Source organism: Quercus lobata, chromosome 8, assembly GCF_001633185.2.
Source record: "Quercus lobata isolate SW786 chromosome 8, ValleyOak3.0 Primary Assembly, whole genome shotgun sequence".
NCBI lineage: Eukaryota > Viridiplantae > Streptophyta > Magnoliopsida > Fagales > Fagaceae > Quercus > Quercus lobata.
Genome location: NC_044911.1, coordinates 52592378 through 52610825, shown reverse-complemented (window position 1 = coordinate 52610825; position 18448 = coordinate 52592378). Strand labels below are relative to the sequence as shown.

General features: G+C 43.1%; 1 protein-coding gene across 2 annotated transcripts; it reads right to left on the bottom strand.

Annotated features, from left to right (window-relative positions):
- Positions 1 to 2621: 2621 nt before the first annotated feature.
- Positions 2622 to 7509, bottom strand: LOC115958329 (probable protein S-acyltransferase 14). Of its 2 annotated transcripts, none has more exons than XM_031076734.1 (7): positions 6768 to 7509; positions 6194 to 6413; positions 6020 to 6111; positions 5623 to 5746; positions 5451 to 5540; positions 3966 to 4038; positions 2622 to 3192 (listed from the first exon to the last, which is right to left on the bottom strand). In XM_031076734.1, the coding sequence occupies exons 1-7, from the start codon at positions 6975 to 6977 to the stop codon at positions 2955 to 2957; spliced, it is 1047 nt and encodes a 348-aa protein (XP_030932594.1). In that variant the 5' UTR covers positions 6978 to 7509; the 3' UTR covers positions 2622 to 2954. The 2 variants fall into 2 exon arrangements, with proteins under 2 accessions (XP_030932594.1, XP_030932593.1); XM_031076733.1 differs by having other exon boundaries at positions 3966 to 4031; positions 5455 to 5540; positions 6768 to 7506.
- Positions 7510 to 18448: the final 10939 nt, after the last annotated feature.

Genomic DNA, 18448 nt, shown 5'->3' with positions numbered 1-18448 from the left:
TATCTCCCCATAACGACGACACATAATACACCAATCAACGAAATCAATACCCCTAACCCACAAGCAGTGGCGGCTCTAAAAATATTTTTTAAGGTGGTCACTAAGAAATTTTAATTATACAAAATCTTATAAAGCGATAACTTGAATATTTTCTACAATTGCAAGTCAAATCACTAAGGAGAGCAAAATTGTTTGCAAAGTCAAAAAGAGTATAATTATCATCACCATCAAAGAGAACTCATAACCACAATATTTTTCTTAGTACTATTTTTTAAGGAAAAATGAAATTAGGGATTATTTTATTGAATAGGTTGCATGGTCTACAAATTTAAATGATTAGCAATTTTTATCTTTTTGTTTTATAATAGGCTTTTTTTTAAATAATTTGTTCGCTTGTTGTTGTTTGGTCTTGTCTTATTTTTGTTTGATTTATATATGTTGTTATTTAAGCTAGTATTTATTGTTGTTATTTAAGATTTTTTTTTTTAAAAAATTTATAAAAGGGATCATGAAGTATGTTGGGGGGAGAGAATTAATTTTAGAGTAATGCTACATTCACAATATTTTTACAATAAATCTTATGCAAAAAACTATTATTGGTGGATAAAAAAATAATATCGGTATTTGGGTTAAATTAGAATTAGTAACAGCTTACTACATTGAATTTGTTGTAAAATTATTGTAAAAATGTTATGAATGTAACATTACTCTTATTTTTGTTAAACCCAAATTTTTGTAATTCTCAAGTCAGGATGTTCAACATTTTTATTAGGATGATCACAATAAGTTGTTTTAGCATATAATATTTTTTTAGCAAGTGTATATATACAATTTTTTGCAAGTCAAGTGCAAGTCAAGGTGGTCCTGTGACCACCTTAGCTTGCATGTGGAGCCGCCAGTGCCTGCAAGTTATGTCCCGTGAGAATCCTATTCCATACGGCTGTCCAAACAAAGAAAGAGACACACCGGGGTGGTTTAACCTTCCAAATACCTTTCTAAGGAAAAACAACTGAAGAAGAACTGTGTAATTTATGATAAAACGAGCGGATATTAAATTCCCCGTTCTTCGTCAATTTCCATCTCATACGAGATCTATCAATCACTGAAGGTAAATTGGATGCCAAGAATCAGAGGAAATCATTCATCACATTCGCCTCCCAATCATTAGGACCCCAAATGAAACGAACATCCCAAGTTCTCTCTCCCACGCTCCTTGGCATATCAAAGATGAGTATACAAAAGCCGCTCTGTTTACAGCAAAATTGTACAAGACCGGAAAAGCCAAATGGAGAGAAAGATCTCCACACTACCGGTCTGTCCAAAATTTCACTCTATTCCCCAACCCAACCTTAAATTGGATGTTTTTGCTAAAAACTTCACAACCCATCCAAATACTTCTCCACAAACCACACCCGTGAACACCCCTTCCCAGTTTGAAAGTCCACCCCCCATTCTTCTTAGCATTTTGTAAGCAAAACATCAAGATTTTTTTGTTTATAAAAAAAAAAAATAGTGATATCAAAATGTTAACCATTAAAACGTTATCCGATAACAAGGTACAAGTAGGCTAGCATTCTTCTAAAATAGAGAAAAGAATAGAACTCATAATAAAAAATAGAAAATAATAGAAAACCAACATGTTTTATGGCTGCTTAATTTGAAATTACTTAAGGCTCTTTCTCTCTCTTAAAAACAAAGTAATAAGTGAATTAAAAGTTGTTCGTTGTCCGTCTTTGCCTACCTAAGATTATTTTGTGGGTCAATGACTTTCTACACCAATGAAATCTTCATTGTCACTTACCATTCACTCAATGATCCTAGCTAAGGCTATCATTTTGTGGGAACCAATGACTTTCTACACCAATAAAATCTTCATAGTCACTTACCACTCACCCAACGATCCTAGCTAAGGCTATTCATGGGCCAGTCGAAATTAGATAGGTAGTAAACTCACCATTAAACCCAACCATTTCAGGTGGGGGAGAAACCTATTGCCTTTCAAACTAATTGAACCACTCAAGTTTTCTGAACAATGGTTGGATACAATAGTTTTGATGGGTGGGGGTTAACAATCGAATGACAAGGAAGATAAGTAAAGGAAGAGGGGAGGAAAAATGGAAACTTGAAATGAGAGAGAGAGAGAGAGAGGTGTTGACAGTTGCAAATTTGTGGACTCCAAAAGAAGGAAGGGTGAGGGTGGCGGTGGCAGTGGCAGAGGGAGATATATTGGCAACTCAAGCTTGCCAACCGCCTGATAATGGTCTGGCTTGAAGGCTGAAAATCTGTTGGCAACTATCAATCTTGTCGAAACCATCCTTTACTTACTATATGGTTGAGTACTAGATCAAGTTGACTTATTCGAAACCATCCTTTGTTCTTTTCAGGAAACTTTAACAAACATTCACCAATAATGACAATATTATCTTTAAAAAAAAAAAAAAAAAAAAAAAAAAAAAAAAAACCCTCTCATTAAGCTCGATGCAAGTTGCTCAGTATGAATGCCATCAAAATACATTTCTGCCAGTGTCCACACATTTGAAAGAACTTATAGAGGATAACACATGGGTGTAAACGGCACAATCTTCATGCCATTAGCAACATCCATATATCAAAGAATAAAGGAAGCATAAATATGGTATGAAATTAGATATTTCACAAGAATGTATAACTGACAAGCATACACTGGAACGGCCATCTCTAACATGTGTGGAAGCCACTGACATTGAAAAACTTGCAGCCCTTATCTTTCTGTTCCCAAACTTCCCAAAAGATATGATAAAAAACATGAAATAAACATTATCTAACGTGTTGATGCCACTGACATTGATTCGGCTGTCCATGTGCTTTTCCTTTGATCAGCCCCCTTGATACACCTCTTTTCCTCTCCTCTCTCTTTACCCCCTTTGTTACACTACAACAAGATGCCCGTGGGATTGAATGTGTTAGGAGCCCAATTAGTTGTAAGCTGTCCAATTAATTAAGATGTTAAGGAACAGTTCGGGAGGCTGCATATCTATTTTTACAAGGGTGAATAGTGGATTTCTTGAGATACTGCACCAATGTTTCTTAGAACTCCTGTGAATCAAAGTCAGGCTTTGATGGATATTCAAGCCCCTGCAGTGCAGGCATCCGTCGAATATCTTCTTCCGAATAAGAAGGGATGAACCAATATCGTTGGTCTGTCCCAAAAACCTAATACACAAACAGAAAAATGAACGTTTAAGAGTAAAGTCATATGGTTCCTCTTACATCAAAGAATAAAAAACAAACGCATTAAGAATCATGAGATGCCTAGGGTGATAATGGAACAAGAGGTGGTGAAGAAACAGAAGTATCCACATCCATCATCCTCAAATTTTGGAAGCCGGGTCCAAGATTAAGTTCTTACCATTAATTTCAAATTTTGACAGTACTTACCATGCGAGTTCATTATAAAAGAACGCAAGTGTAAAGATGTATGATACGTGACTATCAATACTACACCCCACTCTCCTATTTAACATATCCTGATGCCATGTAATCACAGATTCATGTCCCGAGGAAAATCATTATCGTGTTTTGCTACAAGTCAATTACGCAAAGATTACATGAATTAGGAGTCTCTAAGAAGTTTGGCCATACTGTCAAAATTTTCCTGCTTTGAGGTTTGTTGTCCTAATCATTTGGCTACTCAATTACTTCAATAACTAATGGGAAATTCCCTTTCTTTTCCCCCTTTTAGAGGGTAGTAAGGCTGTCCTGTTTTTCCATTCATGCGTTCATAATTCATCCCAATATACTTCAGAAATTTCTGGCATTCAAAACATAGTAATTCTAACAAATATAATACATCAATGCTAGCTTTATATTAATTAGAACTGTGAGTTACAACCAAATTTGAGAAGATATCGCCATATAATTTAACAGTTGATTAAGTTTTATGAAGATGTTAAACAGAATGTCAATATGTTGTAAATTGTACCAACCTGTTCAAAATTCCTCTTTCGACCAAGGTCATAGCGCCATTTTGGAGAGGTTTTCTTCTCATATGCCTGATCACATTGCAATAAATCCATTAGCAACACAATACACATCTGCTGCAGCCTCTCCTTAAGGAAGAGCATTGCTTAATAAGGGGCTTCAGAATGGTATCTTAGTACAATTTGTTTTTGATAAGAGAATAATTTATTAGAGAGAAGGATTGCTCAAATGCAAGCGCCCTTAAAGAATTACAAATGGACACTCATGAGGTCCAAAAATCAATAATAGAACTATAAAGATACCACCTCCCCCCCCCCCCCCCCCTCTCCCCCACAACAAAAAATCAATGCACAATATTCAAACATAGATCTCAAATAGCTATTTTTAATATCTTGAATAGATTGCTCTTTATTCTCAAAAGTCCAGCAATTCCTCTATTTATGGTCCACGTAATGCAATGCAAAGTAGCTTGCCACACTATCCTGTTATGGTGATGTCCAACAACCCCTCTCCAAATAGTCATCAAATCAATTACCTAGCCTTGCATTACTCAAGGTACCCTAAAAGCCTGAATGCAAAAGACCACAGCTCCCTAGCAATAGTAAAGTGCAACAGCCAGTGCTCTACTTCCCTTACACATTACACATCTATTAACAACCACTGACTTCCATTCAACAAGCTTCTCAAAACAAAAACAAAAAACCTTCTGTCTAACAAGTCTAGATTTCAAAACTGCTATCCAAACAAAAAAAGCTACCTAAAGCGGAACCTTGCTGCCCCGAACACCTTCCCAAGGGAATACAGAAAAAGGTGCACGTCACAAACATAAAGGACCAAACACTGAATTTCACCTTCCCATTTGGATTCCAAAATAAGCAGTTCTCATTTCTTTCTACAACCTATCCAGAGTAAAGCAAATCCATCAGATCATTCTCCCCTTCTAGCTCCCAATCATAGAAATCATTAAGAAATCTAAGGTTCCAACACCCACTTCTACCATCCTCTCCAAACATAATCAACGAATGCACAGATAGTCCTCCACTGCAGTGGAATATAAGTCTACAAACAATATGTGTAAAGATTGATCTCCACACCATGCATTATGCCAAAACTGGATTCTCTTGCCATTCCCCACCCTAATAGACACAAAATCAGAAAATCCATTCCAACCAGCCCAAATGCCTTTCCATGAGCTAAAACCATGAGGTCTATTCATGATCACCGTAGACCAATCACCCCACTGCTCCCCATATTTAGCCTTCATGACACCATGTCAAAGTTGCTCTTATTCAACAAAGGCCACTCCATGTAATTAAGGTTTTTTCCAAATGCCCACAAGATCACTACTAAATGTGTAACTTTGCTCTAACAGCTTGACTAAGTCCATAGTCTTTTGGCATCTCAAGCAAGTAGCATAAAAGCACAGCCCAATTAAAAAATTAAAAGGGAAAAAGATTGTGTAATGTATCTATAAAGGTAAGGAAAATAAAGCACCTCAATTGTTGTGGTGTTGGCGGACACCAATGATACGTGCATGATCAGAAACCCCAAAACACTCAACGCAAAAGCTAGATTTAGGACTGCAAATAAAGCAAAAACAGTTAAATAGAAATACAGAGAATTAATTAAACAAGTCAGACATATAGGTTACTTAGACCTTACCAAAGGCAAGGAAAGTGGTCGCAAGGGTGCTAGGAGTTCCAGGTATTTCTCCATCACTAAAGAATGCTATAAAATGTGGAAGTAATGACAGTGTTACAAGACTTGTCTCGAGAAACGTGTAGAACTGCATTGACATTTTACAAATGAAAAGTGATCAAATTCATATTTTTATTATAGCGTCAAGAAAACATGAGTCATGCAGTCGCACAAACAAAATAAACATAACTTCAGATTTGTATTATTATTTTATGAAAATGGCATTTTCCAAAGCTGAGCAAAAACCAATCAAAATTTTTTTTTTTTTTTTATTTATATAGATTTTCCTATTAGTAATTACACATGCACCCAATTAACATCCTGTTGATAATCTTAGGGACTATGGAGTAGAGAAACATACCAAGAAAAGAAGGAAATACTTGTAATTTAATGCCCCAACACAATTAACAACCCACACACAATGATGGTCCATCTTCAACACACATCGCCCACCTGATCAAACAAACCAAAATCACTTCATATGCCATGATACATACTAAATCATATGAAGAAATTCTATGTAGTAGGGACTCACAAACAGAGCAATGATGACACCGAGGTGGTTTGAGCTGGCTGCACTTCCTACAGAACCGGATTCTCTGATTCGTAGGATCTGTAGGCAAGTTAATGAATTCCGACCCATTCAACGGGTCGGCCTCCCCTCTCTCCTCATCAATAGGAGGCCTCCAATTAGGAGGAACACTACCCGGATCCGTCAGGACAACAGAAAAGTAACTCCATAATAGCATCGCCAACTGCATTAAGCATTACAAAGTTTCCATTTTTAGTGTCGGTTTCTTCCATTTCCATATAGATATAATCCTAATCAGATACCATTTTTTTTTTTTACAACATTCTCATCTCTAACCATAAATGCACTAAAAAAAAAAAAAAGCCTTCAGATTTAATGACATTCAATTAGCAAATACTATGTAACTTCCTAGAAAGCTAAATTCCATACAAAATATTTCATTTTTGTCAAAACAAATGTTCAATCAAGAAACAATTTTGAAAGCACAAATGTTACAAAACCCATCAACTAAAAAACAAAAAGATTCAAAATTTACAAAAATTGGAAGCTCAATAGTGATCAGTAATTGACGACTCACCAAGCAATGGAACAAGATCAAAATGGAAACAGAAATGAGAGAATCGAGGCCACCCTCATACAAAGCAGGGCCATAAGTAGTCAAAACGACAGCGTAGTAGGTGACACCCACCACCCCAAGAACCAAAAGGATCATGATCGAGCCCAGTCCACGCAGAGCCGTACAGAACTTGAACACGTTCCAAGCCATCGTAGCTCCAGATCTATGCATACTCGAACCAAAAACAAAAAGTACAATTCGAAACACAAATAGTACTTTCTTTCTTAGCTTTCCGTGATTTTTTTTTTCCTTTTTTCTGTGATTTCCAAAAGCAAAAGGCTGCGATCTACACGCAATCACTGAGCTGGAAAATCGATATGTGCATTTTCCAGAAAAACAGAACAGCAAATTTTAAGGTAGAAAAAAAAAAAAAAAAATTTAAGGTTGTCTCAACCTTAACTCTACCTGTTTTTTTTTTTTTTTTTTTGGGTGAATGAATCTAAGGGTTTATGGAGGTTGTTAGGTGAGTTTGAAAATTGGAATCCATGAGTATTATAAAAGAGAGAGAGAGAGAGAGAGAGAACGAAAATTAAGTTTTTTTTATATTTATTTTTATGTATTATTTTTTTTGTTTTGGAATTGAAATGTTGTGGGAATAAGATATTGGATTTGGCCATCTGGGTTTTATTTTAATTGAGATCATACGTAGATAAAGTTGGAAATAGAAAGTGTCAGTATTCCAAAATTTCCAACTATGGGATTGGGAATAGTATCAATGTATCATTGTTTGAATAAACTATGGAAATAGTCATCCTTTGTCGTTTCAAGGAAAAAAAAAAAAATATATATATATATATATATATATATATATATATATATATATATTCATTGGTATTACTTAATAGCAATCTAGAAGGTAGTCATTATCTGGCAAGTCAAAAATAAATAATAATAATAAATAGAAACACATGATAGATGAGGTTAGTTTTCTTGTTTGAAATTTTTTTTTTTTTTGGTATACTATGATAAAAATCAAAATGCTAATGTGTGGTTTTAAACCATTTTAGCTTCTGGTCAAAACTTCGGGATGGTTGACATTCCACAATCAATGTCTTTCTTTGGCAACAAATTTTAGCATTTTGGTTTTTTTTTTTTTTTCTTTTTAATTTTTTGTCACATATTTAGTATAAAAGCTATTAAAATTTATTTTTTTTATCATATTTAACTAAAAAGCTATAGAAAATTATTAGATAACCAAATGGACATAATTTTTTTTTTGAAAAAGTTTCAACTTGATGATGCCGGAAATAGTACCACCAGTGAGTCACACGTTCCCCATACGATCAAATGGCACCTGCACAACAAAAAGGAATAACCTAGCAGAGGGTACCGGTGTGGTACCGGCCAAACACCCTCCGACGGTCAAGTTAGAACTATTCTCACTGCTCTAGAGTGCTAGAGATGGTAAATTATGCGTACCTCGTTTTGTGGGGGTGCTTGGGTTTTTATAGCAGTAGATGGTTGACTTCTCTTCCTTGGAGTAGAAGTCTTTTCCTTATAGGAGTCTTCTTGGGCGTATTTTACGGGATTCTTTCCATATAGGAGTCTTTAGGTTCCTTGAAACGTGGGGAGCAAGTTATTTCACTTATATACGTAAACGTGCAGATCAATCAATCTGTAGACTGACGCCGTCAGTTTAGGTTAACCATGTCTGCCCAAGTTTACTCCCGTCTGTCTAATTTTACTTCCGTCAGCTTCAGGATGCCCGGATTCATGTGTGATCTTCCTTCATTCCTCCGTCAGTCTTGAAGAAATGCCGACGGTGCAGTTCCATCTCGTCATCTTCCTCAAGCTTGGTCCGTCACTCTTGTTTAACTAATTTTATCCTCATCACTTGCCCCCTACTCCATACCTCCGTCAGACTTTGTACTGATGGGTTGTGGAGTTTGTTTTACTGGGATATCGTTTGTGTGGATCTTGTGCATTTAATGCCTCGAACAGGTGGCTTGCTCCTATTAGCTCTACATTCGACGAGACGTCGCCTCGTCTTCCGCGCCATTTTTTTTTTTATATATAAACAGCACCTCCCCTCATTTTTCACTATTTCATCCTTGCTGATCGTGGAGAGAAAGACCGTCGCCCTCATTCCGTCAGCTTCACTTCCGTCGGTTTATCTGGCGCTGTCTTTTAGAGTCGTCCAGAAGGCCTTCATACCGGTAAGTTTTCATCTTCTCTTCCCTTCCTTCTTCTTTTCCCTTTTTTATTTTGCCTCATTAGTATGGTCGTCAGCCTAGGTACTTAGCTTAAACCCGTCACTTGTAGGTAGTCAGATGTCAAGTAACGCGTCTTGTGAGGAGTCGTCAGTCCGCGAAGGAGTGGGCTACGACGAAACCTTTGGTTCTGGTGATGAGTCAGACTTCTCCCTTCCGTCAGAGAGAGGGTCGTCAGCCCAATCTCCTGACGACGATGAGAGTTTGGCCGAGGGAGATGAGGATGAGGGAAGAAGGGATGGAAATAACGGGGATGGAGTGGATGTTGACGGAGAGGATAGTGACGGGGATGAGAGATCCAGTGAAGGAACCTCGGAGGGTCCCGGAGATAGCCGTCCCTTTATCCTTCCTGAGGATTGGGCCGTTAACAAATTTTCACCTGGGATGAGTGGCAAAGTTTTTAGGGAGTTACGGGTTCGTTATCAAATCCCAGATCATATCCCCCTCCGTCTCCCTACAGAGGATGAGAGGTGCTACTCCGGGAGGACAGCTGACGTTGGCATGTATGATGCCATGTTTGCTGCGGGTCTGAGGTTACCGCTGACGGCTCTACACCGTCAACTCGCTGACTTTCTTGGAATATCCGTCACCCAGATTGCCCCAAACGCCTGGAGGACTTTTATAGGAGCTGAAATCCTCTGGGGCAGTCTTAGTGGAGGACACCGTCAGCTCACATTAGGAGAATTCTTTTATTGTTATAGGCCTCACCACATCGCCTCGTCTAAGGGGACGTATCACTTTAATGCCCGGGAGAAAGGGCTAAGGCTAGTGTCAGATATGCCAGACTCAAATAGGAACTGGAAGAGTCGGCATTTTTTTGTTGAGGGGACGGATTGGGTTTGCCGTCAGGAGGAGTGGGCGACGATGCCCCGTGGTTACTTTGACAACACCTGGGCCTTCGTCAGGGATTCAGGTTAATCCCGTCACTTATGAGGCTCATGTGTTTCTTGAGGCGACGCTAACAACACTTTATTTCTTTCAGCTTATACCCGTCCGCGCATAACCGACGAGCAGGAGGAGTTCATCCAACGGATTCTGGAAATTCCTTTGGAAGAACGTAAGTGCAGGGATTTGATCACCCTTGACACCCTTCACTTATATTGTGGGGGCCCAGATCCGTCAGCGGAAGCTCGAAGGTTAGAAGAGTTTGCACGCCGACGTGAGTAAGCTTTTATTTATCCCGTCAGTTTTATTCCTCCGTTACCTGCCCCAACGGTGTTCTTTGTGTTGTAGAAATTGACTCTGCGAAGCAAAGGATAAGGGCTGCTGCAGCCCGTCAGAAGGAGGAGAGAAAAAATAAGGAGGCAGCAGGGGAGGCCTTGTCAACTCCAAAGGTCGTCGCTAAGGTGACGAAGAGGAAGCCTGACGGTGAGGACAGCCGTCCCTCAAAGAAATCTGCCGTCACTCTCAGGGATGAACCACTGAAGGAGAAGTCCCTTCCTAAGCCTATTCATGGCGCGGGCAAGGGGGTGATGACCTCCACCGGTCCCGTCAGTGAGGGCCCCTGCCGTCTCCTGACTCACAAAGATTATGCCGTCGGGGAGGTTGGGTCCCTGATCAAACCGATGGATATTGAACCTTGTGACTAGGTGGGGACGGAGGAACTAGGGGCGTCAGTCCTTTTTGACCTCACCAGGGTATGTTTACTAAAATTTTGTTTGGGGAAGCTTCGCTTTGCTTTGGTATACTTTTCAACTGACGGATATGTTTTCTTAGGCCTTGGTGCGTGTCAAGGCCCTTCAAGATCGTTGTGCGGCGAAGGAGGGGGTCGTCACTCGAGTCCGCAGTCACAATACCAACCTGATGAACCAGCAGGCCCAGTATAAGGATGTCGTCCGTACCCTCAACCAGGAGCTGCAGGAAGTTAAGGAGAAGCTGACGGAGGTCAGTAGTCAGAATGATAAACTCCAGGAAGAGGTGACGGCTCTAGGCAAAAAGCTGCAGACGGCGGGGGCTGACGCGATTAGAGATTTCAAAGTGTCGCAGTCCTTCTTTAACTCGTGTGGTGAATATTATGGCACCGGGTTTGAAGATTGTCTTCAGCAAGTCGCGTCGGCCTACCCGGAGTTGGATTTATCTGGGATCACCATGGATGACGGGGATGACAGTTTCCGTCAGCCTACTCTGAGGCACGACGACAGTGTGGTCCTAGCCCAGCCTGCTGCCAATCCTGCCGCTTCTGATTCTCCTGCCGTGATTGTGGATGTTGAAGACCATCGAACTGACGGCAAGGATGCTGACGTTCCTGCCCCTTAGCTTTTATTTTGTATTTTGGCTAAAATAGTTGTATTGGAGAACAGTTTGAAATTATGTATAAAATAGTTGTTTTGGAGATCAGTTGTAGTTTCAAACAATTTTTAAGTGCTCCCTTTGTTTCCTTCGGGCTTTTGTTTGTGTACTGTTGTGTTTAATTTCCGTAGCTTTTATATCCCTTTGTTGATGGTGGCATTAGACGAAATTTTGGTAATTATTCCCGTCTACTTGGATTTCGTCAGCCATTTTGTACTGTTGGAGGCCCCTGCTGGCATGATGTCATGCCTAGGCTCTAAGCTCCGTCGGCTTGGTGACCGTCGGTTTACAGCTCTTGCTGCTGGATGCTGTTTTAAGGTCGTCAATCTCTTAAATCCGTCGCTTTGATGACTTATTATTGTACGTCTTGGTTTGAGGGCTACGTCCATATGATGATTGTTTCATCTAATCGTCGTCAGTTTTTTAAGCTTTTAGCTTTTTCCTACCGTTATTTTTACGGCCTTAGCTTCGATGTTTTTGACATCTTTTTGGCCCGTCAGTTTTTTAGGCCTTGATGTTTTTGACATCCCTTTTTGGGCCCGTCAGCTTTTTAAGCCTTTATTAGTCCCTTAACCTTGATGTCTTTGACATTTTTTTTTTGGCCCATCAGCTTTTTAGATTTCCCTGACCGTCGGCCTTAGCCTTGATGTCTTCGACATCTTTCTTGGCCCGTCAGCTTTTTAAGCCTTGGTGTTTTTAACACCATTAGTCCTTAGCCTTGATGTCTTTGACATCTTTTTTGGCCCGTCAGCTTTTTAAGCCTTGGTGTTTTTAACACCATTAGTCCTTAGCCTTTTTTTGACATCTTTTTTGGCCCGTCAGCTTTTTAGATTTCCCGGACCGTCGGCCTTAGCCTTGATGTCTTTGACATCTTTCTTGGCTCGTCAGCTTTTTAAGCCTTGGTGTTTTTAACACCATTAGTCCTTAGCCTTGATGTCTTTGACATCTTTTTTTTTTTTTGGCCTGTCAGCTTTTTAGATTTCCCGGACCGTCGGCCTTAGCCTTGATGTCTTTGACATCTTTTTGGTCCATATGTTATGGACTTAGCGGTTTTGGTTGCGAACTTACTAGACCGTAGAAAAAATACACTTCAGTAATTTCTGAAAAACTCCTCTTATTGCCATACATTCAAATAAAAGTAATTTAAAAGCAAATCCTGCCCCTTGGGCTAAAAAGAAGAATTGTTGCAAAAGATTAAAGTAAATGATAGTTCTGAGGAGTGAGGCTAAAGTCTTGCCGGAATGTAAAATAAAATAAGAAAAAATTGAACTTCGTGTTGTCGCTCCTACTGGTAGTATTTTCGTAGGTGCTCGGTGTTCCACGGGTGCGGCAGTTTCTTTCCTTCCAATGTCTCTAGATGGTATGTGCCTTTCCTTTACCACGACGTGACTCTGTAGGGTCCTTCCCAATTGGGGCCGAGTTTCCCTTGGGTAGGGTCCCTAGCGGCGCCCATGACCTTTCTAAGAACAAGGTCTCCAACCTGGAAGTCCCTGTGTCGAACCCGGGAGTTGTAATGTTTAGCCATACGGTCCTGGTACCGAGCGAGCCTTTGTTCTGCTATTGCCCTGATTTCGTCTATTAAGTCCAACTGTAGTCGCATAGCCTCGTCATTTTTGTTTTCGTCGTGGTTGTGCACCCTGTAGCTTGTGAGCCCAACTTCTGCTGGTATGACCGCTTCGCCTCCATACGTCAGTCGGAATGGTGTTTCTCCTGTGGGTGTCCTTGCTGTCGTCCTGTAAGCCCATAATATGCTTGGCAATTCATCGGGCCATATACCCTTTGCCCCCTCGAGCCGAGTCTTGATAATCTTGAGCAAGGATCGGTTCGTTACTTCGACTTGGCCATTAGCTTGAGGGTGGGCGGGGGAGGAATAGTGGTTCTTTATTCCTAGTTGCGAGCAGAAATCTCGAAAGGGGTCGTTGTCGAATTGCCGTCCGTTGTCCGAGACGAAGACTCTAGGAATGCCAAACCTGCATATGATGCATCTCCAAACAAAGCTTCGTACGTTTTTCTCCGTGATTGTGGCCAAAGCTTCAGCTTCCACCCATTTTGTGAAATAGTCGATGCCTACCACCAGGAACTTTAGCTGTCGTGCTGCTGTAGGGAAGGGTCCCATAATATCTAAGCCCCACTGTGCGAACGGCCATGGGGCCGTCATTGGGGTCAGCTCTTCGGTTGGTTGCCTAATAATGTTGCTGAACCTTTGGCACTTGTCGCAGGCCCTGACATAGGCTTCGGCGTCCTTCTGCATGGTGGGCCAATAGTACCCTGCTCGCACAAGCTTGTGTACCAACGATCTGGACCCTGAGTGGTTTCCGCAGATTCCTTCATGTACCTCTCTCATGACGTAGTCTGCCTCTTCCATACCCAAGCATCTTAAATATGGTCGGGAGAAACCTCTTTTGTAAAGGACGTCTTTTATCAGGACGAACCTCGCCGCCTGGACCTTAAGTCTCCTTGCGGCTTCCTTCTCGTCTGGTAAGACCCCGTTTTTCAAGTATGAAACTAACGGCGTCGTCCAGCTTCTGTCGGAGCATATTTCCTGCATGTTGCTGAGGTTTATTAGCGGAGAAAGCTGTATGAAGGAGAGTACATTACCAGGGATGACCATTTGTTCTGCTGAGGCGGCTTTCGCGAGGCGGTCGGCTCGCTCGTTTTCTTCTCTAGGAATTTGGACAACTTTAGCTTCTAGGTCATCCACTCTCGCCTTTACTTCACCAAGGTACTTCTTCATCTTTTCGCCCCTTGCACTCATAGTCTCCATTTATTTGGTTAGTGACGACCTGTGAATCGCAGTAGATGACTACCCTCGCGGCTCCTGCCGCTTTGGCGAGGTCGAGCCCTGCTATCAGAGCCTCATACTCTGATTCATTGTTGGTGGCAGGGAAGTCAAGACGGACCATACATTCAATGGTGTCTCCTTCGGGCGATAATAGCACAATGCCGGCCCCTGCGGCTTGTCTGTTAGATGACCCGTCCGTATATATACTCCATTGAGGGGACTCTGCTGCCCCCTTGTCTTCATCATGAGTGAACTCAGCTATAAAGTCGGCGACGACCTGTCCCTTGATGGCAGTCCGTGGGCGGTATTGAATATCAAATTCACTCAGTTCTATAGCCCATAATGCCAATCGTCCCGCGGCCTTGGGACTGCTCATTGCTCGCCTTAAAGGCTTGTCAGTCAGGACGTTCACCGTATGGGCTTGGAAGTACGGTTTGAGTTTGTGGGCTGCCGTAACCAATGCAAAGGCAAGTTTTTCCATGGGCGGGTATCTTTCTTCGGCCCCATGAAGCGCTCGGCTTGCGTAGTACACGGGCTTTTGCACTTTCTCTTCTTCTCTGATCAAGGTCGCGCTAACTGCCGCGAGGGAGACGGCTAGATAGAGAAAAAGCTCCTCTCCTGGCTGCGACGGGCTTAGTAATGGTGGGGAGGAAAGGTAAGCCTTCAATTCTTCGAACGCTTGCTGGCATTCGTCAGTCCACTCGAAGGATTTCTTCAATGTTCGGAAGAAGGGTAAACACTTGTCCGTGGCCCTTGACACGAACCTGTTTAGTGCCGCTATCTTTCCGTTGAGGCTTTGCACCTCCTTCACATTTCTTGGTGGTGCCATATCCAGGATGGCCTGGATCTTGTCCGGATTTGCTTCGATGCCCCTCTGAGACACCATGAATCCTAAGAATTTTCCTACCGTTACCCCAAAGGCACACTTTCCTGGATTGAGCTTCATATTGTAGGAGCGAAGTGTGTCGAATGTTTCTTTGAGATCTCCTAGATGACCTTCCTCCCTTCGGCTCTTCACTAACATGTCGTCCACATAGACTTGGACATTCCTCCCAATCTGCTGTGCGAACATTTTGTTCATGAGTCTCTGGTACGTTGCGCCTGCGTTCTTCAGGCCGAAGGGCATCACCTTGTAATAGAAGAGGCCTTGGCTGGTTACGAACGATGTTTTCTCTTGGTCGGCTTCATGCATTCGGATTTGGTTGTACCCCGAGAAGGCGTCCATGAAGCTCAGCAGCTGGTGTCGAGCCGTAGAGTCAACTAGGATATCGACCCTCGGGAGGGGGTAGCTATCCTTGGGGCAGGCCTTATTGAGATCGGTGAAGTCCACGCACATCCGCCATTTCCCGCACGCCTTCCTGACCATCACCACATTTGCTAGCCAGTCGGAATAGTATACTTCTCTAATAAAACTTGCTTCCCATAGCTTTCTGACTTCTTCTGCTATGGCTCGGTCTCGCTCGGGGGCAAATACTCTCTTCTTTTGTCTGATAGGTGGGAAGGCGGGCGATACGTTCAACCTATGCACCATGACTGAAGGATCTATCCCCGGCATATCTTCATGATCCCACGCGAATACGTCTCGATTGCGTCTGAGGAAGGCTATGAGCTCCTGACGGATCATGGTGTTAGCGAGTGTTCCAATTTTGGTCGTTTGACTAGGGTTGGAATTGTCAAGGGGTATCTCTTCCAACTTCTCGACCGGCTCTGTTACCGTCCGGTGCTCTTCTATGCTTAAAGCCTGAACCTGATCTTCCATTTCCATCATGGCTATGTAGCATTCGCGTGCGGCCATCTGACTCCCGCGCAGTTCGCCTACTCCGTAATCAGTCGGGAACTTGATCATTAGGTGATAGGTGGAAGTTACTGCCTTCCATGAGTTGAGCGTGGGTCGCCCGAGGATAGCGTTGTAGGCTGATGAGCAATCGACCACCAAGAACGTCACGTCCCTGGCTATTTGTTGAGAGTAATCGCCTACAATGACGGATAATGTGACTGCGCCCAATGGGAATACCCGGCTCCCGCCAAAGCCAACAAGCGGGGCGTTGGTTGGGATCAACCGCTCTCTGTCGATCCTCATCTGCTGGAACGCTGTATAGTATAAAATATCCGCTGAACTGCCATTGTCGACCAGAACCCGGTGCATGTTGTAGTCCCCCACACGCAGGCTGACGACGAGCGCATCATCATGTGGATGGTGAAGGCGTCGCGCGTCTTCCTCTGAGAATCCGATTATGGGACCTTTTCTCCGTGCTATCTTCGGTACGACTCCCGTCAGCTGAACATTTTGTACCATCCGAAGATAGGTCTTGTGGGCTTTCTTGGATGACCCGGCGGCAGCCGTTCCTCCTACGATCATCCTGATATCCCCGATCGGAGGCCTCGGTCGCTCATTGTCCCGTCGGGGGTGTTGGTCTTGTACGGGGGGATCCGCTTTCTCTTTGCTAACGAACCTCTGCAGCTTTCCTTGTCTAATAAGGGCCTCAATCTGCTGCTTGAGGTCATAGCAATCAGCCGTGTCGTGGCCGTGGTCGTGGTGGAAACGGCAATACTTATCCCTGGAACGTTTGTTGGGGTCGCTTTTCAGTTTTCCTGGGAATGTCAGAGCCTCTTCGTCCTTGATTTGCATAAGGACTTGATCTACCGGGGCTGTTAGCGGAGTGAAGCTCGTGAACCTTCCCCCCATGGGTCTAGGGCGCCTTTCTTCCCTCCGGTCTCCTGTTCTTGTCTTCTTTCGGCCTTGGTCCTGCCGATTGTCTTCCTGCCGTTCTCTTTTCCTTGGCTTCTCTTCCCGAGCCAACAGCGCATCCTCAGCGTTCATATACTTTGTGGCGCGGTAAAGCACTTCCGACATGGTCTTAGGGTCGTTTTTGTATAAGGAAAACAAAAACTTTCCCTTCTTCAAGCCATTCGTGAATGCCGCAACAAGGATCTTATCGTCGGCTTCGTCGACTGAGAGTGCCTCTTTGTTGAAGCGGGAGATGTAAGCCTTTAAAGTTTCATCTTCTCGCTGTTTCATGCTCATCAAGCACGCTGTAGACTTCTTGTATCGATGGCCTCCAATGAAGTGTGCGGTAAACTGAGCGCTGAGCTCTTTGAAGGTGCTGATGGAGTTTGGTGTCAGTCGGCTGAACCAAATTCTCGCTGCGCCCTTCAGTGTTGTAGGGAAGGCCCTACACATGATGGCGTCCGCTACTCCTTGAAGGTGCATTAGGGTCTTGAAGGTCTCCAGGTGGTCCAGCGGGTCCTTGACCCCGTCATAACTGTCTATCTGTGGCATGCGGAATTTACTTGGTAAAGGGTAGGAGTTGACGGTGGTGGTGAACGGCGAGTCAGTTCGGTTGACAAGGTCGTCCAGGTCGCTTGATACTCGTCCCTTGAGAGCATTCATCATAACCTCCATTTGTTCCTTCATGGCCTGCATCTCCGCGATAACAAGTGGCGGAGCAGTTTCTGCGAGGGAGGGGATGCTCGTGTTCTGCCGTTCTGGTTTGCTCGGGGCGTTGCTAGCCTGGGGCCCTTCCTGATTTCTCCTGTCGGCGCTGGTTCCCTCTTGATCTGCTCCTTGGTTGTTTGGGGCTGCATCCTTCTGTCTCAGTTGCTCTTCTAGGTCGTGGTTTTGTTTGGTGAGGCGCTCTACGGCAGCTGCGAGTGTCCTCACCTGTCTTTCAAGAGCAGTCGTAGGGGCTTCTTCTTCTTGAACGTCGTTGGTAGTCGCCATTGAGCGAGTGAGTACCATGTAACTCTTCTGTCTAGGAAGCGAGAATGTGCTACGTTTCCCACAGACGGCGCCAACTGATGATGCCGGAAATAGTACCACCAGTAAGTCACACGTTCCCCGTACGATCAAATGGCACCTGCACAACAAAAAGGAATAACCTAGCAGAGGGTACCGGTGTGGTATCGGCCAAACACCCTCCGACGGTCAAGTTAAAACTATTCTCACTGCTCTAGAGTGCTAGAGAGGGTAAATTATGCGTACCTCGTTTTGTGGGGGTGCTTGGGTTTTTATAGCAGTAGATGGTTGACTTCTCTTCCTTGGAGTAGAAGTCTTTTCCTTATAGGAGTCTTCTTGGGCGTATTTTACGGGATTCTTTCCATATAGGAGTCTTTAGGTTCCTTGAAACGTGGGGAGCAAGTTATTTCACTTATATACGTAAACGTGCAGATCAATCAATCTGTAGACTGACGCCGTCAGTTTAGGTTAACCCCGTCTGCCCAAGTTTACTCCCGTCTGTCTAATTTTACTTCCGTCAGCTTCAGGATGCCCGGATTCATGTGTGATCTTCCTTCATTCCTCCGTCAGTCTTGAAGAAATGCCGACGGTGCAGTTCCATCTCGTCATCTTCCTCAAGCTTGGT